The sequence below is a fragment of the Colossoma macropomum genome, unplaced genomic scaffold, assembly GCF_904425465.1.
Source record: "Colossoma macropomum unplaced genomic scaffold, Colossoma_macropomum, whole genome shotgun sequence".
In the NCBI taxonomy this organism is placed as follows: Eukaryota; Metazoa; Chordata; class Actinopteri; order Characiformes; family Serrasalmidae; genus Colossoma; species Colossoma macropomum.
This window is the reverse complement of record NW_023494792.1, coordinates 36096747-36123407: the sequence shown is the minus strand read 5'-3', so window position 1 is coordinate 36123407 and position 26661 is coordinate 36096747. Positions and strand designations below refer to the sequence as shown.

The window sequence follows — 26661 nt, the reverse complement described above, 5'->3', positions numbered from 1 at the left end:
CCCTTTGTTCTACCTTTACTTTTTTTTTATTTTATGATTTTGTGAGTTTGTGAAACTTTGAAACAAAGCTATTTCATGATATTTCCACTGACAATAACAGAATAAAATATGGGAATACCGCTATAACAAAAAGACTTCAGTGATACGTATAACCATCGACAGCACATAGTCTATCAATCTGAAGAACCATTTCACCATGCAAAGAGCTCTTTAATCATGCAACTGGTTCTTTTTTGTGTTCTTAGTTCTATATAGAACCTCTGCCTTTACTAAAGGACCCTTGAAGAACCATCTGTTTTTAAGAGTAAACTACCGCGCGTGAGGGACGGGCATATTTGACTATGAGTGAATCAGAAACTGCTAATTTAAATGATAAATCCCTAGGCCAATCAGAGAATGTGACCATCAAGTTCTCTCATACACTCTATCAAGCTCTTTCTCACTCTCCGTCAAATTCTCTCACACTCACTATCACCATAGTAAGAGTTTAATAGTGAGTGTGAGAGTTTGATAGTGAGTGTGAGAGAGTTTATAGTGATTGGGAGAGAGTTTAATAGTGTGTGTGAGAGGTTTGATAGTGAGTGGGAGGTTTGATAGTGTGAGATAGTTTGATAGTGAGCGTGAGAGAGTTTGACAGTGAGTGGGAAAGGTTTGATAGTGAGTGTGAGAGAGTTGATAGTGAGTGTGAGAGAGTTGAATAGTGCGTGTGAGAGGTCTGATAGTGAGTGGGAGAGTGTTTAATAATGTGTGTGAGAGTTTTGATAGTGAGTGTGAGAGAGTTTAATAGTGAGTATGAGATGTTTGATAGTGAGTGTGAGAGTTTGATAGTGAGTGTGAGAGAGTTTGATAGTGAGTGTGAGAGTTTGATAGTGAGTGTGAGAGAGTTTGATAGTGAGTGTGAGAGAGTTTGATAGTGCGTGTGAGTGGTAAGTTAGAACTCATACAGTGCTGCTTTGTTTTGATTGACATAACAGAACAGAATCTATTAAATTTAAGCTTTCTTCTAATTGGTTTACAAACTGAAACGCACATTTATTTTTTACTCTGTAACAGTTATAAAAAACTACTGAAGTAAAAGTTCCTGATTATAAATGAACTCAAGTAAACATGTAAGTACTATGGGTTAATTTTACACTCTCAAAGGAGTATTACGTAGTACTGAAAGTGGGTTCTTTGACTTGTAATAACAGTGGTGCCATTTTTGGAGCTATATAAAAATATTTTCAAAAGTTTAATATACAGTTAGCGTTCCATTATTGGGAATAACCATTTAAATAGGCAAAGAATTATTTGAGCATTCAGATGGTTCTTTGAAAGTTCATGTCTCTATACATAACCATTGCCTTTACTAAAGAACCCTTGAAGAATGTACTCAAAAACGAGAGTAAATATGTCATTACTTTCCACCTCTGTGTTAGATTCTCACAAAAATAAAGAAACATTTTAAGAAGTGTATTCATTTCATACTAGCCAGATGCAAAGTTTGTGAAACTGACAGTTTCTTTTATATCTGCTTTTATTAGAAGAAAACAATGCTAGAAAACAATTTTAATAGCCCATTTGAAGGTTCGATTTTGAATATAATGCTACAGCAGTTACAACAGCCACTAAAGATGGAGACGTAAGCTTTCAGCAGCAGTAAAATATGGAATAATCAACTGAAAAAAGAACATGGAAAGTATTTAAGCAGTTGCAGAATGCTGAGAATATACTATTGAAACTGGCATCATTTCATTGCTGGTAAATGAATAAAGAGCAATGGATCATTGTGTTGCTTAATGCAAACCCTTGATCTACTTAACAGGTCACACGATCTTTATCATCATGCGTGTTGCCTTAGCTGAGTAGGGCACAGGGCCTCTCCAGGTGAGCCAGTGGAGGCCAGATGCCCAGAATCGATTAGCTGTCCCAGGGTGCCAATCTCCATGCAGGTTTGCTGAGCCACAGCGACTGAACCACCAGCCTCCACCATTTTTAGCACTGCAGTCGTTTGTAGCAATGTCTCCAAAGATGCACGGGGAGCAGCCATCATTGTCACGGTCGAAAGTGCTGAAACCATAGCCATTCTGGTCAATGCCTGCATATGTACCACGTATGGCATCACCTTAGAAGTGGAGAGAGTTAAGAAAGGATGATTAAGATGAACCTCATTCTTAAATGTCATTGTAAGATCAACTTTTTGCACTAATCAGAGAAAGACTAATCTGACATTTTTAAATTCCAACTAAAATAAATCACGTTATTTTATGATTGCACAAAAGCAGATTACCAGATTCAACTGAACATTTACTGTACCTGCATTGCCACTGTATGCTCCAACGTGCAGTTTATAGTTGGTTCTCGTATTGCCAATATTAAAATCTTGGTATTGGGCATATGCAGATCCTCCTTCAAAGTCCCACAGGTCCACTCTGAGCGTTGCGCTCTTTCCATCGGTTAAAGCCCAGATATTGGACAAGCCCAACCAGTGTTCACCTAAAAAGTAGTTTGAGAATTAACTGAACTCAAATTTACATCATATTTCAGCTCCTTATGATTAGACGATGTGAAGTACCCAGTATACAACGTGCTCGTAAGTCCAGGACAGTACTAAGTTACAAAGGTTACAAAGGGCCTAGAGTCTGTTGCACAATACATGCGTTTGTTACGGAACTGCATATATTTAGTTTCATATTTTAACAGCTAAAATTTTACAGTAAAAAAAAAAGTCAGAGACCACCCTTCATTTATTTAACATCCCTTTAAACAAGCAACATGTCAAAACAGTCAATTTAATGTCAAAACAGCTATTCTTAAAGCAATAAGCCACGAGAGGCCCTGTGTTATGGTGATTTTATCAAAGGAAGAGTGGTTTTAAAAAAATTCCGCAGACAACCTAAAATATATAAAATACACAATTTTTCAAAAGAATTTTTGAGTTATTATTAATAATAATTAATATAAACAAGTATTCCACCAAGAAATGTAGTTTCTGTAGAGTATGATATCATGGCTAAGCAACCATGGACCACAGAATGAGGAGAACGTTATGTCACCCATTGCTGTATATTCTAAACCTTCATATCTAGCACACTATTTAGGGAATATGGAGCCATTTGGCATTCAGTCTTGGTTTGATGCGACTTCTGACGGAAACAGACATTTGAAGCGTGTAATTCATTTAAGTGACATTTTTAGACCTTTATACTGCCATTTTACAGATATTTATACCATAAGTACTTTAATTTGATCTTAATGATGAAGTTGTTTAGGCTGTTGGCTGTGTTTTAGCCTGTTAGCTAGCTGACCAGCCTTGTTCTAGTTAAGAACATAAGCAGCCAGCCCCTCAGTTTAAACAAAACACAGAATCTTACTTCATCACTATACTCAGTGGTCCATGTGAGCAGCATGGTCAAAAATTATTTCATTAACAGCGCAAGGGTTTTTCGTGCTGTGGCGCATTAATATACAATTCAGTTGTTGTTAGGCGGTCATAGGTATGTGAATATCGTGGACTTCACAACAGTTTCGAACGGGGCTCAGCCAGTCAGATTTTAGGACCGGAACTATCCGTTTTTATAAATATTCATATAAATTAGTTCTATTTCAGTGGCAGGAAAATAAGCAGAAAACATACTTTTAACAGAAAATCCCACAAAATCCTGAAAACTAAATAGCACATTTATTGGTGTGTCCACACTTTATAGCTGTTTATACAGCTTCTGTTCCTTTAGAGCAGTTTGCTTAAGATTTTCAAAGAAATCAACAAATATTTTTCCACACCTCTAAAGTTCAGTCTTAGTTCTCACAATGTGAATAATTCCAAACACATTCAGTGCTGTTAAGAAAAGTGTGCTCTAGTCTTGAATTCCTGTGTTTGGTGTGGACCTCTACCAAAATGTTTTTCCCTTAACAGTGAACTGAAGCAGCGTTCGCTTAAAAGTGACCTGAGGGCCCTTGATTTTTGTTGGACCACCTGTCATTTCTTTGGTGTGGATATGAATGCGGAGGGGAATGTTTATACATCAAAATGGACTGAACTAAAGTTCATGCTTTATTTCTATATGTCAGCCCTCCATGCAGTTTAGAGACAGCAGAGATTTTCTTTTTGAAATAAGTGTCCCGAATTCAGCAAGAAAGTGGTGGGTCGTCGCCCCGGTACTTTAAAAAGTGGTGGGTCCAGCCCAAAGTTGTGCCGGGAAACCCTGGTGCATGTCATTTTGACAAATGCCACCTACCTAGATATCACTGAGTGCATTTACATGCACTTGATAATTTGATAATGGGAAAACTCCAGGTCTACATGAGTCAGGCAGTAATCTTTTTTGCTTTGCAACCAACCGGCCGGCTATTTAATACCATGTTATTAGGGTTCAAGCATGCAATGCATTGAACCCTATTGTAATTGTCAAGATTTTTCTTCCTATTCTTTTTCTTCCCTGAAACGGAACGCACAGCCCAAACCGTAAGTCCTAGAGACTTGAAACTTGGTCAATAGGTAGTAGTCCCTCCCTCTACTCAGGCGCGAGGAATCAACCCAGTTGGCCACTTTTGCAAACTAGTCCTACAATTTTTGCCCAATCCCCATGTAATTGGTGTCAAAAAATTCAGAAGAGCCTGAAGGTCAATAATTATCAAAAACATTTTGACTTTTCTAAACAACATGGCTGCCATATGCAGATGAATCCTTCTGAATAAATTCAAAATAATTCAGAATTAATTTAAAATTCTGTAACTCGATAACCCTTCAGCCAAAAAATTTCAAACTTGACAGGCACATTTGGGAGAAGATTCTGAGGTAGCCATTCGATTTTTGTGCGCATATGTCATTAGGGGGCGGAGTTAATGCTACATGGCTGTTTCTCAGCATCCCTACATCCGATCAGGCTGAAACTTTGCAGATACCATCTGTTGGCCAGACTATAAGTGAATCCATAAGGACAATTTGATTCATTGAAGTATATGGTCGCCATCGGCCAATCAGCATTTAGCAGGTTTTTGACAGGCTTACCATTGACCAATCATGATGAAACTTGAGTGATCTCTACATATCGCCACTTTCAATCAAGTTTCAAAAGATTTGACCACTGGGGGGCGCTATTCATAAAAATTAACATATTATTACATATTATTACTATTTTATTACAAGTTTGCTTGAAAATCCTTGTGTATCATATGTAGTACGTTATTCCAAACAATTTTGCAGATTGTTATTTCTTACAAAACTGCATAGTTTTTTTGTAATTGGTAACTGTTTAAAAAGCCTACTTTTCAAACTAGTCCCTGGATTTTGATCCAATTTTTTCAAACTTGATCTGAAAAAATTCTTTGCCATGTGTAGGTAAATAATTATCAAAAACATGTTGACTTTTCTACTCAGGGTCGTGTGGATCAATCAATTAATTACTGCGACCATGGCATTGCTAGCTTGATTTGCTATAACTCAACAGTCATTGGCCAGATCATCTCCAAACTTTAAGGATATTTACATATTTAGATTTCAATGATGTCTGCCAATTCCAGATTGTCCAGATTGGCCTTTAGAGGGCGCTTTAGCACTCAAAAACACTTAAAAATCAATTAAAATACTATTACAATGTTATTACATGGTCGATAGATAAACAATTGGTGCCATGTGACTCAGTTCACTCACATGAACAACTTTCTAATTACATATTATGTAAAAAATTGCACTGCTTGTCTTTTATTTTGGCTTATTCATTCAAAGATTTCACTATACAAAGGCTTATTATACAAAGGTCAAAAGGTCATTCTGACCAAAACTTAGTGAACGTCTTTGGATATGGTCTCTGATAAAGAATGATACCATACTGTGACCTTTTCACTAATTCTGACCCATTTTTACTGAGCTCCTCACACCAATAGGGCCTCTTATGAGTGCATTGGGCCTCATTATGGCCTACATGAAATCAATGGCTTAAATATAGAACCAATCCACTGTGCAAGTGCTACTATGTGAGAAATGCTGCCATTAGTCATGTAGTTTTGACATGTATGTTGACAACCACTTGGATGTTCTACAAACCAGTGTAGATCAGTACATATGAATATAAACCTATAATGTGTTTAAAACACCACTGCTTCTTGTTTATGGCAACTGAAGGCCTTTTGATGAACTGACTTCCTTTCAGTTCTATTCACTCTGCCTATAAATAAGACCCACAGCTTGAGGCCTTTTTAGGCCTAATATAATAAAAGGCTTGACGCCTTTTTAGGCCTAATGGGCTAAGCGAAAAGCTTGAGGCCTTTTTAGGTCTAATGGGCTAAACTAAAAGCTTGAGGCCTTTTTAGGCCTAATGGGGTAAACCTGCAGGAGGGCCCGTACTGCTGTTGCATGCTTGAACCCGCTCATTGCCACTTGCGGCTATATTTATTTATTTATGATTATGACTTTGGGATAATTCCAATATAGGTACACAGACCAAATGCAGTAGAATTCAGACTCATGGCTCATAATTAATGGATCGGTGCCTGGGGCCATCATGTACCTAATAATATAATAATATAATAATAATAATTCCTAATAAACATTACTTACCCTTTAGATTCCCAAACCCATCCTCATATGCTTTCCAGTCCCTGTTGAAGGAAACCTGCCCTCCCGTCCGCCTCTGGAGAACAGTCCAGCCCCCATCTTTCAGCATTTCACAGTAAACCTGGATCAACACATTTACAATGTTGGTGGGCAATGGTAAGCACAAGTGTTTTTTGGGTGATTAAAGTGAGAGTAGTGGAATTTTAAGTGGAAATTAAGGTTAACAGGCTGTTTAATGGATCATTCTTGAAGATAGAGTAGTTATACTGGTCTTACCTGCTAGTGTTCTTTACTTTAACACAGAAAATTAGTCTTACTTACACTAATAATAATTATAATACTTTCATACTTATATACTTATAATACTTATTGCCGAACACAGTCATTGCCTATATTTCACAAGTAATTTCCAATGTTATTTATCTGCTGTTGTAGTCTTATGAACATTTCTGATAAGAGGTTTTCACAGCACTCACCAGTTCTCATACACTAATGTTCAAAAGTTTGGAATCAGTGTTTTGAATGATATACAACCAAGTTGCTTGCAGATAAATATAGAAATGAATGATCACAGGTTTCAAATAATTATCAGGAAGCTGTAAAAATTAAATACATAAAAAAGAAGACGTGCTGTGTCCAGAGTGATGACCACAGCTGTAGAAGATTCCAAAATGACTGAGAAAGCCAAAAAGCACTAGTAACATATTTCTGATCAAATTAATATCCAGAATGCCTCATATTTAAAACGTGGTGATCAAATCTCCAGCCAGACATGACAAAAAAATCTTGTAGAGTGATAATTAGAGCACATTATTTATCAACTGGAAACCTCCTGAAGCACTGAATAAAACAGCTACACTGCAAAAAATGATATTTTGGTGATAAATCTAGTTGAGATATCTAATATTACTAATTTTGAGATGGTTGTGGGAATATTTTAAAATTATTTAACTTATTTCTAAACTTTTATTTATTACTATATTGGCATAGAATTTTGCTTGTTTTAAGCCTGTTTCTTACAACAGGCAAAAGTATCTGCCAATATAGTGAGATAATTTACTTGATAAAATTACTCCATGTAGTTTATAATGTAGTTTATATTATTTAAATCTACATTGTGTTGTTATTATTGTAAAGAAAATAACAAAAAATATTACAACCAGTGATTCCAAACTTTAAAACCATATTGTACATGGTGTAAAGCAGGGGTGTCCAATCTTATCCGCAAAGGGCTGGTGTGGCTGCAGGTTTTCATTCCAACAAAGCATGAGTGCACATGATCAGTTGATGGGAAGGCTGATCAAGTGATTAAACAAGTGGAATCAGATGTGCTCCAGCTCATTTGGAAGGAAAACTTGTGGCAACACCAGCCCTGTGTGGATAAGATTGGACACCCCTGGTGTAAAGAGTTCTCATAAATCTGTTTAGTTTCCCACCATCCAAAAAGTGACTTCCACATGAAACATTCTACAGAGAAATGGCATTTTCAAGTATTTCTAATAAACCTAAACAAAACCTTCCTTTCCATTCAACACAAGGCTGTTAATGAACTGCTATGGATCCCAGCCAAATTATTTTCCAGCTACCTTGTTAGAAAAAATCTTTCAGCTCTGATTTCCATATAGTTGACAATGCTGTTAATAAAAGTGTTTGTACCGTGAATTTTCTTTTGTCCTGGGATGGCTGAATGGTGTAAGTGCCGCTCGGTGCATTGGGTAAGATTTTCTTTATGTGTGTGCAGTCCTTCACTGACATGGAGAGGGAAATAGAGAATTAGTCCAATTCTCCTCATTTGGAAAATTCTCTCAAAGACTGGATTCCTTAAGTGTTCAAAATGTGTTCAAAAACTAACCCTAAACATACAACAGATTCAGACCAGCACTGAATAATGCTTATATCAGAGTGAATCAAACTTTCAAGCAAAATCAAAATGTTATGCTTTTTTATGAAGGTAAGGACATGCTTAACTGGAATATTAAAGCCCTGGTACTGAATCACAATGCATATATAAGATGGTTTGTGGATTTAAAAAGAGTGAGAATTAATAAAGCTTCTATTCACCACACAGATTAATGCAAAGCACAGACAGATTACATGTATTTCTGTATATGCCTTTGACTGAAACCAGCTCCTTCACTTCACTGAATAGATTCTAGATATAATCAAAAGTTCCATGTGTGGCTTAAAGGATTGCTAGTTCAGTATGTATATGGATCACTCTACCCCATTGGTTAAAAATCGGAGTTGAAAACACAATTTAACAGATTTGACTTAGACTAAAATCCTTTTGCTTTGAATGACTCTACACCTTATTTCATTAAAATAAACAATTGAACACTCCATTTTACCACTACCAATACAATTATAACATTTTTGAAAGTTTACCAAATGTTTCGGTGGTGACAAATTTAGTTGATTTTGGGCAAAACACAAAAATGCTAGCCAGTACATGACTAGCAAGCACAGCAGTAACACTTTATGTGGATAGTCTACTTTAGGTGCTGTGTAGATTCAACTAAATATAGTTGATATAAACTAAATATAAACTAAATTGGCCATAATTTTCTGTAACCCTAAACTTGGCTCTAATCCAAACCCTAAACTTAATTTCAGCCCAAAACCTAAACCCAACCCTCACCCTGCTCCTAGCCTTAACCCTAAGCCAACGGCCCTGGTCCAAATCCTAACCCTAACCCCACCACTGTTTAGGAATCAGCTACATTTCAACTGATAGTTTGTGAACAATTTGAACATCTGTAGATAATCTATCGGGGACTATAATGCACTATTCAAGTAAAGTGAGACCAAGTGTTAGCTTTGAAAAGTGATACACACATAAATTCATAATATGTTTTAGCATTTTAACATTAAAACACAAAAAAAGTGTACTCAATTTGAGAAAATATGTGTTTCAGTAGTGACAGTTCTCAATTGTCATTACTTCAAAACAGTGAGATCTAACTGCTCACCATGTGGTCATGAGGGACAGGGATGTAGTCTTACTTCCTGCTCTAAATGCAGGCGTGTGGCTAAAATAAGGCTCCACCTATGGACTAAGGCTCTTTGTGTTTCTGTAGTGACATGAAAGTTTTTTACTTAAAAATTAAACTCATAATGAATCTAAATCTTTCAGCTGCACTTTTAAAGAAATCAAAACGATCTCTTAAAGAAATACAAAAAAAGAAAGTATTATTTTCACAAGTTGAAATTTAGGGGTTGGGGTTTGGGATGGACACTCCCCCCAATAGAAAGAACCCTATAAATGATGATATTGGATATTTTAGCTCATAGCATATTTTAGATCATAGCAAAATTCTTGTAAATATCTAAGCTCTGTATACTTAATTGTCTTCCTAATAATTTTTTTAAACCATGGGACTGCAGTTTGAACTAATTCAGCAGAATGGTCCATATAAGGTGTGGTACAGCAGCATGGACTCACAACAGGCTATAAACCAAACAAGCAAAAAGTAAAGATCACTGCAAACTTGAAGTGCATCATCAACAATATCAGAGTGTATCCCAGCTACCAGATACCACTGATTATGTAAGTGCTATGAGCAATGCAGCCCCAATTATATGAGTGAAGCAGGGAATTTTGAAACCCAGCTGGGCTTCAGATATACCCTGATCCTGGCTGTTCAGCGTAGCTTTGCGTAATGAAGCCATGCGGCACAGAGAAGCGACGTGGCGTCTGAGTGAGATGCCTATGGGCCAGATTCATTCTTCTTACAAAGCAGGGAATTTGTGTAACAAGTGATGTCTGAAGATACACATATATATACATAGTGACTCCTTGACTCACCTGTCTGTGGCTGTGTGTCCCGCTGCACCTAAAACACAATGATTCAAATATTGGACAAATGGCAAAAAATATGGTAACAGCTTTTTATATGATTACACAGTTTTGCAGTCTTGCAGATCATTTGTGGGTTTATGTACACTTACCCTCGCCCTGACCTGCGCAGTGACCACACACAGTGTCAGTAAGAGCAGTCCCACTCAGCCAGTCATCATCCTCACCATGTTAATCTTCTGAGATGAAGGAAGAAGCACATTTCACACATCCCCACTGATTGCACAATATTGCATTGCACAAATTCATGACTTTATATTTTCTTATCTTGGAAACACACTGCTGTTCTATTGCTTCATCACCCTCACTAGTACCACTGCTGCACACAACAGTGAAGACTAACTGTAGTTACAGTTTACTATTATATTATATTATATTATATGATATTATATTATATTATAGCTGTCCAATAAATACATCTCCACTGTTTTTCTACATCATGTATGAAAATCCTATGATGAATAGAAATTACATTATAATTATTCATTTTGGGATTTTTACCGTAATTTTCCCTCCTGCTAGCAGGGTCTCCCACTATCATAAGATGCTGGCAGGGTGAAGGTTAGCATGTGCTTCTTTTGAGACATGTGAAGTCATCCATCACATCTTTTCAAACTGTCACTAACATGACCTGACAGCTCAGTGTACCTGCAGGAGAACATGAACTGCCAACTCTGTTATGTCAGCTAAGTTATGTTACACCTACGTTGGCTAGCATAACACCAAGTGATAGGGGGACAGGGACCCACCCAAAGAGCGCAACAGCAATAATGCCCTCTTGGACTCTCAACCATGGATAGCTGTGGCATCACCCAAGAATTGAACGCCAATGCTTAGATTGTTGCCTATTTATTTATTTATTGATTATTTATTTAAAGTCAATATTATACCCGAAGTTATTTAAATTTACATAGATTTAAAACTGTGCTTGATAGTTTTTCTTAGTTGGAGCACAGCACACAAAATTCCTCTTGTAATTTTAAAACCTGGTTCTTTTAGATTGTATAGAATGTAGATTGTATAAAATGCAGGCCAATTGCGATGTCAGTGCTTTCCAGTCCCAGTTTTTGCAACCAGCTGCCATAAATGATGCTACACATGATAATGTGATAGAAAATGTGAATGCTTCAATCAATCAGCTGTAACAATGTGAATTAACAACTAATTTAACATTTGGTTTTATGTCCTTTTGTGAACTGTTGAATAATTCTGTTTTTTAAACTGTGTTACATTACATGCTATTACTTTTATGTTCTATTTACATATGCTTGCACAGTCATATGACTTTTGGGCATTCCGGTCAAATAACATGTTTTGTTGATTTTCTAATTGAAAATACATTAACACTTCATCTACAGAGAACACACTTCTGCACATTTTAATACACAGTTACTGTTTATTTGCTGAATGTAATACATTGGCAAAAAATACAACATAAAATGTGGCATGTATGAAAGTTGTGTTGCAATATGTTTTTTTTTTTTTTCAATATGTCACATTCAGCAAGTAAATACAGTGTGTGCACAAAAATGAGCAGAAATGCCATATTTACGTTTGTTCCCTGTAGGAAACCTTGATGCATTAACTGACCAGTAGTGTTCAAACTTTTGCATGAAAGTTTGAAGTGGCTAAACTGTCATTTGAGGATAAAGAGAAATCATTCCTGATTCACATGCCTTACCAAGATTTAACAGCCATAACATCCTAAAATTAGTTTGCTTTAAATATTGCAGTACTGACTATAAATGTTTATACTCACCGTGTCCAACTCCTGTGTTCCCCAGTGTCAAAAGACTCCACAGTACTTATACACTGTTTTCACAGTGACAGCCCAAAGAGTGGACCCGCCCACTTGTATGTCCCAGGACAAACAGTTCTAAATCCCAGGCCTACACATATCAGCTACAGACAAGGCACTATATTCCAGAGTTCAGTTCACCTATAACATGTGCCTGTAAGAGATCCACTGAATTTTACAGCTCCTCTGGTTAGACTCTCTCTTCATGGGGGACTGTTCACTCTGTGTTGTTGCTTCTCACATAAACTTCTACAGCTCAGGCTATTTCTGGAATGTTGACACAAACACTATAATTTGTGTACTTATCCTACATTCCCTACTGGCTCAATCATGACACAAGCCATACAAACATGCTTACCACACCATCCACATGCCAATCATAGTCCCCAGCAGTAATCAATGCAGAAATACTCTGACATATATTATTCAATGAGATAATGGAGTCACATTCGGAAACTAAATGTTAAATAGACCTCTATGCTATATTTTTCTTGCAGGTCTACTTTTGTCATTTTTAAGGCTTTATGTACCAAAAACAGTGTTAATTAATTTTCACATCTCTCTTTGTCTCTTTTAAACAGACAGTAACTGGGCCTGGCTCCTGTGTATTGCACCTCTTGAAAAACAGTCTGAAACCCTCCTTATATTTTGTATATATGTGAATGGGTGGTGTTAAATATACTTTGTGCTTTGTTTGTTTCAAACTTCTTAATTATCACCCATAACAGTGGAGTCAGTCATGTAGTTATTCATTTATAGCCTTTGCCTGATATATGAAGGTTAACACACTTTTGCCGCACTTCATTTGTGTCTTCTCTAATCTTCACCATGTTGGCCTGAGCAGTGACCACACACAGTGTCAGTGAGAGCAGTCCCACCCAGCCAGTTATCATCCTCACCATGTCGATCTTCTGAGATGAAGGAAGAAGCACATTTTATCTCAACTGTTTGCACAATATTGCATTGCACAAATTCGTTCATGACTTTATAATCTTGGAATCACACGCTGTTGTATTGTTTCATCACCCTCACTAGTACCACTACTGCACATAACAGTGAAGACTAACTGTAGTTACAGTTTACTATTATATTATATTATATTATATTACATTATAGTTGTGCAAAAATACACCTCCATGATGAATGGACCAATAGAAATTGTATTATATTCAGATTTTTTATTATTTTTTGACAGACCAAAAGAATTATGGTTAAAACCACACTGATGTAGATATTTGTCATAGACATTACTTTTTACAAACAGTACTTAACATTTGTGGTTAGGTACACCTTCCTAATAGTCATGCGGTTATTCATTTATTCATTGCCTGATATAGGAAGGTTAACACACTTTTGCCATATTTCATTTTGTATTCTCTAATATAATATCTCTATGAATGGTATAAGCTGCATTCAAAATCATTTCCTATTAAAGGGATAGTGCACTATATAATGTGTCTAATTTTGTAGTGTTGTTTAAAATCTCAGCATTTCTGCATTTTGTTCTGCTATCTACATTTTTAATAGAAATCCCACAACTGTCTCTGTAAAGCTGCATAGGCAAGATGTGTAGTAATTTCAGCTTCAATGTTAAAGAAACCCATTAAAGCTGCACTATAAAAAGACACCACTTAGTAAAAGGACTTCACTTAGTAAGCGGTTATAAAAAGAGTCAACTATGTAAGGCTTAATAGACATGTGTATGTTTAGGATAATTCCGCAGTGTTATCTACTAATGACACACAGGCCAGCTTGCATGTTTATATATTTATTTACTCATCGGTCCATGTTTAAAATAATTAAAGCCCAACTCAACACTACCCAAGAACAGCTTTATAAAAACACACATTTTATATACCATTCTCCTGTGATTATGGTGTTTTCAGTCTGATTCTATGCTCTAGTTCAGTTTTTACAACAGTTACCTCAAAAGATATAAACATGAGCTTATATTTCATAATAGAGGCATCATACATCATGTACATACTGAGTAACATTATCATGTGTGTGCGTTACATGCAGACAGGACACTCCTTTATCACACACAGACACGTCTCTATAGGACTGGATGTCTGAGTCTTCATTCACAATCAAATCAATGCACAGATGGAGTATGAAGATGGGAAACAATCTGAGAACATTTAACATTCGTGGAATGAACACATTCATTCCATATTTTTCTCCATATCTTAAAATGAAACATTTTCATAGAAAACCCACAAATGTCCTTGTGAAGCCGAATAGGATTCATGTATAGCAATTTTAGCTTCATTTAATGTCGAAGAAACCTAGTAAAGCAGCACTATGTAAGATATGAGGATCTGGAGACCTCTCTGGTGGAAATGCATACAATGTGTGGAAGAACACTTTCTAACTTGGACCCCTTTCCCGAGTGGATGAGTGAGCGCATTGAAAGACTATGCAAAGAGAATTCAGTCAAAACTTGATAAAGGATGTGAGTGAATTATCTATTATTGTGATCATATCTTCATCATCATCAGTATGATGTTGATTTTACATTTGAGACCTAAACTTCATGCCAGAACTTCTTGTTGAGTCTGTGCACGTGACATTAATACATAATGTATGATGTGGTCTCCCACAGGAGAAAAAAAAAACAAAATCCGATGCTGTTGCCTCTAACTATTAAATTCTTTCAGGCTTTACAGGGTGAGTCGCAGCAGTACACTCACACTATTATCATGCTTTTCTTCTCCTCACTCAGTAATGCTACGTCTTTCAATTTTAACAAAACATCTTATATAGTGCTGCTTCAAAAATGCAAATGAGTGACTGATAACATTTAACTCCACCATTAGGGGTCACAATGTCCACAGTGTAAATATGGCCATTTTATTTACGATTCAAAACCTCTAGTGAACCTACATGTCTCCTGAGTTTTTGTGTTGATGATGGTAAAATAGTGGTAGATCTGAAAAAAAAAATTATTTGCATTTTGCCCTATAACACTCTGCACCCTACCTAAGTTATATAAGAAAAAACTCACACATTTTAGACCAAAAATCCCAAAACTACTGTTAAATGTCTAAGACATCAGGCAGAGAGCTTTTAGAGGAATTAAACTCTTCAGGCGTTTGGTTCCTATCATCACCACTGTGAACAATTCTGACCCAGTAATTTCCATTACAATGAAGCATTTTACATCAAACCACTAAGAATGACTTTGTTTACATCTTAATGATTTCATTATACTATATATTTGAAAAATCGATAGAATTCCCCTTTAACTTCAACAGAGCATGGCTGCATCAACAACAAATGAGGGTCTAAAGTAGTTTTGAAAATAGAATTATGAGACATATACTAAAAATATAAACCCCACATTACAACAAGCACATATACACTCATAATAAGGGTTCCTAATTGGTCCTGGGAGACATGGGGTCATGTCCTACATTTTTCTTATATTTTATTTTTTCTCTTAGGGTTCATAACATTTGTGTGGTTTATGTACCAAAAATGGTCATAGTTCATTTTACCTGACCATTTTCCAACTTCATTTAATCCCTTAGAATTAAACAGACTGTTATTGTTACTGTGCCTTTAAAACTGATATAATATGAATGAGCTCAGTTCTGATCGGTGGCCCTGTATTGTGCCTTCAAAAGCACTCTTTAGAACACCAATGGACTTGAACTGTGAATGGGCGCTAAACTGCCGTAGGCTTGATGGGTGGATATATAAATAGGTTGGTTCTTGCAACATCACAAAAACAATGAATTTGAAATGAGCTGTTTTTGTATCTAAGTTTCTGTATTAATGAACTGTATGTACTGGGTGGTGAATGTTACATTCTGAAACTTTAATAATATTTAATATTGTCTCTGCATCTGTGCATGGACTGATTTATAGACTGGAGTGTCCTGTGCTGCTGAGCCTCCCTGAATACGAACTCACCTTTTACAGAGACAGAGAGAAAAGGGCGGAGACTTCCACCACCCACTCTCACCGTCTTACAGTGTGCTTATCAGGGAGGCTTTAGGATGATCACGTTACACAGATTTCTCGTGCCCATTCTGGAGGTTTGGTGTTGTAAGAAAGACAGCCAATGTCAGCTGTGCCTTTCTTCTCTCCACTATTCATCACATTTTGCCCTGTAGAACCTTTGGTCTCACATGACCCCTTTTTCCCCGGCCAGATGGGCTGCTTCACGTCCGGTGGGACAGAGTATGGGTTCTCCAGAACTTTGAAAAGCCTCTGAACCTGAAAACAAAGCAAGACAATGTCTTTCTGTTGACAGGCTCACTTAGACTGTTCCCTCTTGCAGAGATACGTATCATTGCTGTTGCGCAAAAACAGTGATGATCATTTTCATTTTTTTTGCATAATTTGAAAATTCCAGTTATTCTTTGCATTATGTTAAAATTTCATGATGGATGCGCTAATAGAAACAGTCCAAAGTTACTTGGAAATAATTATTATTGCATTAGCAACAACAATTGCAAGAATGTTTTTTCCTTCTACTGTAAAGTTACCATTTACAGATTTACCATTTACAACAATTACAGACTGTAGTCCATCTGTTTCTCTGTATACTTTATTAGCCCCCTTTTACTCTGTTCTTCAGTGGTCAGGACCCTCACAAGACCACCACAGAGCAGGTATTATTTGGGTGATGGATCATTCTCATTACTACTCATGACATGGTTGTGGCATGTTATTGTGTGTTGCGCTGGAATGTAAAAAAACTAAAGGACTTCTCACCTCAGAGAAATCTCCATTCTCAGCCCATTCTATTGCATTCTGGGCGATGTAGTTCCGAAGTACTACTGCAGGGTTAGTGGCATCCATAATCCTAACTCTCTCTTCGTCAACAGAAGCCGGGTCACTCATGCTATCGCATTCCCGAGTGAGCCGTTTCCTATGCAAACATCAAGGATATGAGTGATGAGACCAAGAAATGGAACAAAGTGCACTTGCTACCAGATCGTATCATGGGGATCTTAAAATCCAGTGGCAGCCGCACTTGTTTGTGTGCACTACCAATCTAGGCGTGTCCAACATAATCTGCAAAATATTTTGTGGGTAAGATTTATTCTGGGGCACTGCGGTCATAGCAGGTAAACAACCAACAGGTTTTGGGCTTGCCCTAGCGGCTTGCTTAATGGGCTATTATGGAAGCAGATTGGCAACAAATTGGGTGTGCTGCAGAGGAAAAAACACATTAGAAATGATTACATGATGCATACACATAATGAGCCTATGTAACCTCCATTAAATAACTTGTGCATAAAATTTCACTGCAATTTTTCGAAGGATGCGGCAAGAACAGTGCTACGTTTTACACACGCAGGTGGACGTGATGTGTGGTTAAAGCGAGCGGGTGTCGCCATTAGTAATCAAGCCTGTTCAGACCTGTGTGCACTTAAAAAGACTGATAATTTTGTTAAAACTTAAATGTAACATAAATAGAAAACCCAAACTCAGGACTAAGATGAAGATCTCATTATTCAATGACTAAAAGCATGGTTAGTGGAGAAATCTTAATTCACAGAGTAATTGAACCCTTCCTTGCCTGTATCTGTTTATCCATATCAACCAGTCATCTCTTTGCTTGACCTTTAGATCGTCCTGATTGGTCTCCAGCAGCTCCTTCAGCCTGCCAATCTTCTCCAGTTGCTTTGCAACCTCTGGCCGATTGGCTGTCATGTTGAACAGGCCTGGACTGGTTTCTGCCATGGAGAGAATCATCTCCAGCTCACTGAGGAGAGACATGTAAAAACAATATTCATTCTCTTCACTTTGTACAAATCTAATACCAGCGTACTGTACATAACTTTGCATAGCTAGTTCAAGTTCTATATATTTACTTTACAAAGTCAGGGAACAATAACGCAACTATTTGGTTAGATTCTCAAAAGCTCCTGGAATTCTACAGTTCTACAAAGACACACTGCCCATAAGCCGTGGCCGCTTTAACTGATGTACATACTTCACTATGTACATCACTTGGGATTAATTTAAACCCCATTTATTAACAGTGATTAAATGGGTGAGATTAAATGGGATTAATTTAAACTCCACTTATTAACAATCTTACTAAAAACTTCTGAAAGTTTTCTAGAAGCCACAAATATAGTTCAAAGTATATTGTTGTTAGCTCAGAAAGTCATGAATCAGAGTCTCATGTCAGTTGTATTTTAGAACTTGTGTTGTAGTTCATAATGTTATGCATGTTATTTTTAGAGTATTAGTTCTCTAACATTTATTCACTGGGTTACTCTGACAAGGACTCTTATTGTGAAGTCGGGCTAGCCCATAGCCCAAAGCAAAACACAGCGAGACAAACTGATAGACAAACTGATAGACAAAAACTCTCTTTGTGTATGGTGTGGCTGTGGCCAACTACATCCTTTTAATAAAGCACAACAACTTGTGCACCAGCTGAGTCTCTTTCTTAGCGGTAAACTCCACAGTTTGTTTAATAAATTAAGTAGACATTACCATATTTACATCTATATATGACGTACATTTAAGTAAATGAACATGTAATTCCATGCTCTGCATTGTTGTGGAAAGTGACCTCTGCAGCTACATTATTCATGGACATGAGTAATGTGCATAGAGTTGGCTGGGAATTGCCATTATATTTTATGCAGACTAATGCGCCAAATATTGTGCAGACTTTGTACACAAAGTTTGATGAACATCAATGTTCTTAGTGAATGATGATGTGACGAGTACATCATTAGATTATTAAACGCTATTAAAATATAAGCCCAAAAAAAACTATTTCGAAACCCTTTCAGTAAACACATGGATGGTAGCTCACTTGCCACTAGTCTTTCAGCAGTGCAGAAACAAATAAAACCCAGCAAATGATTTAAAGGTAAATCATCAGTGACTAGAGACATAGAAATGTAGAAATTCATATCGTGAACCTACCAGTTTTCCTGCTTTGCTTTACGTGCTAAGTCCTGAGAGCATTGTATTAATAAAGGGACAGTAAAATACAATGATATAGCACGTATGCTATAGTATACTGCTTAATCATAAATTATACATACATCAAACATAATAAATGTACACACACAGTCATTTTCAGAGGTGCCCTAGGGATGAAACTGGTGGATAACTAGTCAATCACCCAGTTCATATACATGACATATGAACCAAGATGGGGAAATAGTGTTAAGTGGAAAGGAAAGATGTGACCACTCTAAACACAGATTAAACCTTTTTCTATACTAAAAATCAGTTTCACAGGCATAAAAAAGGATTTTTTTTCATTTCTGCATAATTAAATCATGGAGATGTAAGCCAAGTAATTCTGAATGGTTTTGTGTGAAATTGTTCATTTTTTCACAATGTGGCAATAGGAGCCAGAGTTTGCAATGTCTACAGTGCAAATACAGACATTATTTTACTAACCAAAATGACCAGTGAACCTACATACAGTTATATGTAATGCTGATTATGGTAAATTAGGGGTAAATCTAAAAAAAATATATATTTTTATTTGGGGCCTATTTTGCTGTACAGTCCTGCGTGTACCTCTGCGTGTATTTTAAAAATATATTTTAGACCAAATCCTTCTCCAAAACTATCATAAAAACAATGTTTGAGGGGAATGGCAATGTATTTGTAAGCATTTAATGTAACAGCTTTCTATGGGAAAGTTTTTAGAGGCATTTTAGACGTCTGGTACCTATCCCCTACCCAGTCAACAATTCTGACTCAGTAAGTTTCTCTATAATGGAGCATTTCACATCAAACCACACTGAATTACCTTGTTTACATCTTAACCATTTAATTATGCAGAAACCTTGAAAAATTAGTTGAATTCCTAGTACTGTTCACTAATCAGAGAAAGTCCCAAAAAACGTAGTGCTGCATTCTGCCTGATAATGAAGTTATAAATAACCAAATGGTTTGGGGTGTGTGATATTGCTTCTCTCCAGATGCAATAACACACACAGATACAGCACAAGTGCCCTCACCGGGGCTCCATGGTAGGGTGATTAGCAACCTTAAGCTCCTCCAGCGAGGCACACTGCTCCAGGATCAGATCCACCACTGACCCTACATCACCCTGACCACTCTCTCCCACTAGGGGGCAGCACACACTGCTCAGCAAACGAAAAACATTGGTGAAATCTGCACCTGGAACAAAAAACAGAGGGTTTTGTCATTTTAGAGAAAGAATTCTGCTGTTCTGAGAACATTTTCAAGGTATCTCTCACGGGTTTGATTTGATTTTTCAAGCTACCGATGGCTTGCTTCACTGGCACTGGACTTTAAATTGTGAGTAAACAGCAACAGATTCCAAATGCAAATGCCACACTTAAAATCAGCTCCAGATCTTTCATCTGCTTAAATGTAAGTGATGTAATGAGGGAAAAACACATCAGGCTATGGAACAGCTGAACAGCCCATTGTCCAATTATGTTTGAGCCCCTATAAAGCGGGGAGGGGTGACTATGTATGGAAAAAGTTGTAATTCCTACACTGTTCACCCAATTTGGATGTAAATACCCTCAAATTAAAGCTGAAAAAGCTGCACTTTGAGCTCATATTCATTCATTAGTTTAAAATGAATCTAAAATAACAATAACTTCTGTCAACATTTAAATATTTATGGACATGACTGCACTTCAAGCTAATATATTTGCTTATTATGTTATATTTGCCTATTATACTATACTATATTAGACTATTTAATAGTCTCAGCTATTAAGAGTATAGATTTGGTGGGAATATGAGGCCTAATCAACTGCTGGAAGGTGTCTGCAAAAACCATCTCAAAATTTCCGATAATATATAAATGTGTAGTAATGAATCTGTACTGTGAGTAGTCAAGTAAAGTACAAATATTTAAAAATAATACATTACAATGTTTAAGTACAGCTATGAAGTTATTGTACTTCATTACTAAAATCGGTAAATGCCAGGGAATACAAGAAGGGTTGCCAAAAGCAAGCAAGATTTGGGTTCTGAGCTAGAAATTCCTTTCTATGAATTCTCTGTCCATATTCCCTCAACTCATATTAACACATTGCTTGCCAAGTCCTATGTTACATTATCACCCTGCACATAAACACAACATAGTACCTGTGTTGTGCATGATCTTTAACAAATCCTCCACAAGCTCCTCATCTTCTGGTTCCTCCCGTCTCAATAGCCCCAGCTTCCTCCTCATGTTTCCCAGGTAAAAGTTCCTGTACAGCGGCATAAACTCATCCAGGATGGTTCCTGCTGTGGATGCCTGCAACTCAGATCCCAAGGCCTCTGCCAAGCGTGCCAGATTCCAGCGGCATACATAAGGCTGGGCCTCAAAAGTGTATCGTCGCTTCTTATCTGATGCGTTGGACACAAACTCAGGGTCGTACCTAAACTTAGGTGAGAACAGAATGGCACAGTGAGCCATTACTATTGACAAGGCTCTTATTGTTGTTAGGCTCTAATTACTTGCAATCTAGTCTCTCATTATTATATTTGCCAGCGTCATCCACATCACTAACTATCTGATCTCAACAGAGAAAGGAATGAACAAGCCTTGCTGTAATGTTTATTCTCTAAAACTGTTAAAAGACCTGTCCATGAAGCCAAAAGGGCCGTAGTCTATGGTGAGGCCCAGGATGCTCATGTTGTCTGTGTTGAGAACTCCATGACAGAACCCAACACTCTGCCACAGGGCGACCAGTCTGGCAGTCCGTACAGTCACCTGCGCAAAACAGCACTATTTAAGAATGAGTTGATGGAAAAATCATAAAGCAAATTTTCATTGACTTTGGACTGATACATTGTACCTATTACACACAATCAATAATGGTAATATGGCATTTTTACAGTTATACTGTATGTGACACCTTCAATCTAAATGCATGTGCACAACAAGCTTGATACATTGCAGTAATGTATTGATTAGATTGCTCTGTAACTCTGCATGTACCCACCTCTCTGAAGAAGGCAGCGTTCCTGGCCTTGTGATCCGGGTGCTCTGCCTGGATCTCGGGATAGAACATCTCAATGACGTAATCAAGTAATTGTGCACGAATTTCATGGCGACCAGCACTAGGACCTTGCCTTCCTGTGAAGTCATCAGCTGGGTTGAAGATTTCAAATGAACCAAACCTTCAGTGATGGAAAGATAGATATATGGCGAAGAAGTAAACAAAGAAAAACACCAAAAAAATCCAGCTCCAATCAGAAGGACAAGAGCCTAATATAGATATATGATTAACAAAGTGCACACTCAGTATCCACAATGATGCCACACACATGTCTGTCTGCAGAGAAAAACATTAATTACAGGTATGCTTGACGTCACTGGTAAAACGGGATCTGCTCCTTTAACTTAACCATTAATCTCTAATAGCAGACTTTACCAGCAGGTGGCAATGTTTATCCAACTGAGTTTAACATGAATGGAAAATCCTTATTGAACTGCTTCGGTTTCAGTTAAAGGCATTTCTGCCAAGGAGGAACTTATTTCCCATGGTAGGTGCACACATATAGCAAACATACCAAGTACAAAAAAGAACACAGGAGGTGTTTACATAACATCAACATACAAAGTACTAAATAGTATACAAACATATAAACACGATTACAGGGGTCACACAATGCAGGACATGCGTTAGCGCTCAACACATGCTAATTAATGCAAAGGTTATCTGTTTAATGCCCGAATGGCTGTAGGGGCAAAACTCTCGCTAAAAAGAACCTTCCTACATGTAGGTAATTTGTACCTACGTCCTGAAGGAAGGTGGTTACAGTACTGGTGGAGTGGGTGGTCTGGATTATCGTGATTATTAGTGCCTTGCGGATCAGGGATGAGATAACACACTTGGATAGTTCAGGGGTAGGAATACCAATGAGTTTGCTGGTCAGATTCGTTATCTTTTTTAATGTATTCCTATTGGAAACTGTAAGTATATTGAAGAAACAGATGGCTCCATACAGAAGAACTGGCTTGATGATACTACGATACAGGAGAAGAAGGAGATGTGTTGAACAGACAGCTGTTTCAATTTACAGATGCTGGCAATGTTTATAAATGTCCATAGTATGCTGATTGAAGCTGAGGTTATTATCCAGTATAATGTCAACGTATCTGAAAGACTTAACCTCCTCCATCTTCTCTTTTTTGATGGTGAGACTAGGGGGATGGACCAGTGTTTTAGGTTGACTGATGAGCAGTTCTTCAGTTTTTGCGAAGTTAAGGTGGAGAAAGTTGTCCTATAGAGCTAGAGTAGCTGTATTCTAACTGCAAACACATTAGGTAATCAAGAGATGGGCTAGGGAATGATGATTATCTGGCTCAGATGTGTCAAGGATTGGAACAAATTGGAACAAAACAAAAATGTGGAGGTTACTGAGGTCTGGATTGCCAGATTGACTGCATGTGTAATAATGCTATGAAATGGTCTGTGATGTTATTTATTAAACATTAATCATACAGATGCAGTGAAGCTTAGTCTACCTGATAAAGGTGGGAGCGATGCGCAGGACCACGGAGCACCTCTCCGGTTTGGGATTGCCACTATAGAATGCATCTCTCTGCACATAGAGGTCAGATGTCACCAGCGAGCCAGCTCGAGTGGTGGGAATGCCCAGGGCGAATATGGCCTCACTGCACAGAAACTCCCTGATGCTGGAGCGCAGCACTTTACGACCATCAGACTGCCTACAGAGACAAAGCAAAGAGGGTCCACTGCAACTGTTTATTTTGTATTACATGGTGTATACGATCAGCATAACATCCCATTAATAAGTTGACATATCAAAATAAGGTAGTGTATATTTCAGTGTGCTGGGGTATATAAATAGTTCTATGCTGCTGGAGTTTTCAAATATATGTGTGTGTATATATATATATATATATATAAATGTACATACACATTGAATAACTGGATGAAAGGCTAGGAAAATATGCAGAAAAACAGTGACACTGCCGATGTATTACTGTGTTTGTTGTGCTGGTATGAGTGAATTAGGTGCAGCAGTGCTGCTGGAGTTCTGAAACACTGTGTCCATTTACTGTCCGCACAATTAGACACACATTGTTGGTCCACCTCATAAATGTAGAGTTAGAGACAACAGCTCATCTACACAGTTGCTTATCCTGTAAGGCACAGTTTCCCAACCCTGGACCTTGAGGACCCCTTGCCCTGCACATTTTAGCATTCTCCCATTCTCCCGCCTCTTAACACACCCACTTCAAGTCATGTAGGGCTTGTTAATGAGCTGATTAGTTGAATCAGGTGGGTCATTTCCAGATTTATAGAAATCTAGAGTGTGCTAGAGCTGGGAAATTACCAAACTGTGCTGGACTCAGGTATTCACCTTTACTCTAGTATTCATCAGAGGTCAGTTTCTGACCACAGGATGCTGTTGGCTGGATTTTTGTGGTTGGTGTACTGTTCTCAGCCCAGCAGTGACAGTGAGTTGATGAAAAGCTCAAGCAACACTGCTCATGTTGGAGATGTTGAGATATGATTTTATTACACACAATAACGTGCTGGCACTTGAGAAAATTTAAAATTATTAATTTAAAATGCTATTTTTGCATGTTTGTTTAACCATTTCCAGAGCTCTCCTTATGGCTGCTCAGTATTGTCTGTAGTTATCATGCGGTTTTGCTAAACAATCCACTATGTTAGGTCAAGTGTGTTTATGGAATTCCATGCAATGGCTGGGGGTTTGAGGAGAAATCTGGAATAAAACACCATATATGGTGTTTTCACAAGCTCAGAAACACTTAATGCCAGTATATATGGTTTTAAACAATGTGCTTAGATGCCTTTTGCACAGTACTGTATACTGTATTTATTTTCCTATTTAATGATGTATGGCGAAGGAAACAGTTGTGTGAAAGACCTACAAGAATGCAAGTAGAACTAGCCTTCATAATGCTTTCAATCCTCTTTGAAAGATGTTTTAGCCCAATCATGTGCAAGTGATTTCAACTGAAGAACTGAAGAAAAGACTTCAAGAGAACCACGTTCATTCAAAGCCCTCTAAACCTCACATCACATCACTCTGACTGTAACATCACTGACACGATCTCTTCAGTGCAGCTCGCGGATACAGTTTACCTGGAGTATGGGGTCAGTCCTGCGCCTTTCACCTGGATCTCCCACCGGCCGCATGGACTCCTGAGCTCCTGGTCTGTGCGGTCTAATCTAGCCTCCACTTCTCCCAGATAACACACCGCCCCGTCCCCCAGCTGCCCCGCGAACAGGCCGAACTGGTGTCCGCAGTAGCAGTGGGCAGCGGGCTCGGAGCCGGGCAGTATTGCGGAGCCGCTCAGGTACTCGGGTCCGCGCGGGTCCATCAGCACGTCCTCGGCGCTCAGGCCCAGCAGCGCGAGCGCGCGCGGGGACACAGCCACGAAGCAGGGTCTGGGTAGAGGCTGCGGCTCGACCCGAGAGAAACACGCCCCTCTGACCGTACGAGAGCCCCCATCCAGAGAGGCGTCCACAGGAAGCTTCCTCAGAGCCACGTTATTAAAGCGGAGCCGCTGCAGAGGAGTCTGACCCGCCTGGGCCATCATGGTGAGAGCGAGGGAGCACACTGACCCCGTGGCTTTAGTGGACTAGTTTAGGAAGTGTGTGGAGGCGCGTCGTTTAATCCGTGCAGGGATTAATGTGGCGGGTCGAGGGTGACGCAGCAAAGCGCCGTCGTGCACCAGTAACACACACTGCTCTGTTTGGATTGTGTCAGTGAGAGTGAAGGAGCTTTTGTGAGTCTTCTGAAAGAGTCTGTGCTCACAAGACCAGAACAAATGTTCTAATGTAACCTAATGTGCTGTTGGGACGGGATTAGCTTTACGTGGAGAGGTGAGCTAATGAAATTCGCCACAGGACGACTGTGTTCACGACAGATTCGCACTAAAAGAAATTGTTTTCAGACTGTAAGTTACATGATGCAGACCAGCCCACTCACACACACACACACACACACACACACACACACACACACAGACCATTGCCTTCGTGCAAAATAACTTTTTCTAAAATTTCATCCCCATGCCTTTCTCTTATCACTGCACACCTGCTCGGATATGTCCTCATCCCCCTAGTTTCTTCCTTCTTGTCTTCTTGGTGCTGTTTGTTTGTTTGTTTGTTTTTTCTGCTGCTGTCCATCTTTACATTATTCACGTATCTAAATTGCAAAAAAGAAAAGTAATAAACCCAGATTACTGAGCCACTGCGAAAAAAAAAAAAGTCGCAACAACATTGTGTTTTCTTGCAAAATTTTTGCATTCCCTTTTTGCTATTATACTTTTGGAACTACACTCTTAAAAATATGGTTCTTCAAGGTTTTTTAGTACATGGTTCTGTAGTGAACCATGAACACTCAAAGAACCATTTGCATGCTTTAATGGTTCTTGGCATGGTGAGATGGTTCTTCAGACTGATGGAGAATGTGTTGTACATGTCTTTTCGTTTTTGAAAAGTTTCATAAAGCACCAAAAAGGGTTCCTCTATTGTTCTAATGGTGCTG

The 26661-nt window shown here is 38.1% G+C and overlaps 2 protein-coding genes across 2 annotated transcripts; both read right to left on the bottom strand.

The window, feature by feature from the left end:
- Positions 1-1507: 1507 nt before the first annotated feature.
- Positions 1508-13091, bottom strand: LOC118811188 (fibrinogen-like protein 1). The gene is made up of 7 exons (XM_036575351.1): positions 12990-13091; positions 10484-10495; positions 10341-10368; positions 8192-8283; positions 6539-6656; positions 2296-2475; positions 1508-2104 (listed from the first exon to the last, which is right to left on the bottom strand). Exons 1-7 carry the CDS (start codon positions 13089-13091, stop codon positions 1806-1808), a joined length of 831 nt encoding a protein of 276 aa, XP_036431244.1. The 3' UTR covers positions 1508-1805.
- Positions 13092-16197: 3106 nt separating this feature from the next.
- Positions 16198-25705, bottom strand: selenoo2 (selenoprotein O2). The gene is made up of 9 exons (XM_036575350.1): positions 25251-25705; positions 23636-23839; positions 22107-22284; positions 21744-21874; positions 21262-21539; positions 20151-20313; positions 17726-17911; positions 16915-17071; positions 16198-16413 (listed from the first exon to the last, which is right to left on the bottom strand). Exons 1-9 carry the CDS (start codon positions 25703-25705, stop codon positions 16198-16200), a joined length of 1968 nt encoding a protein of 655 aa, XP_036431243.1.
- Between the last annotated feature and the right edge of the window lie 956 nt (positions 25706-26661).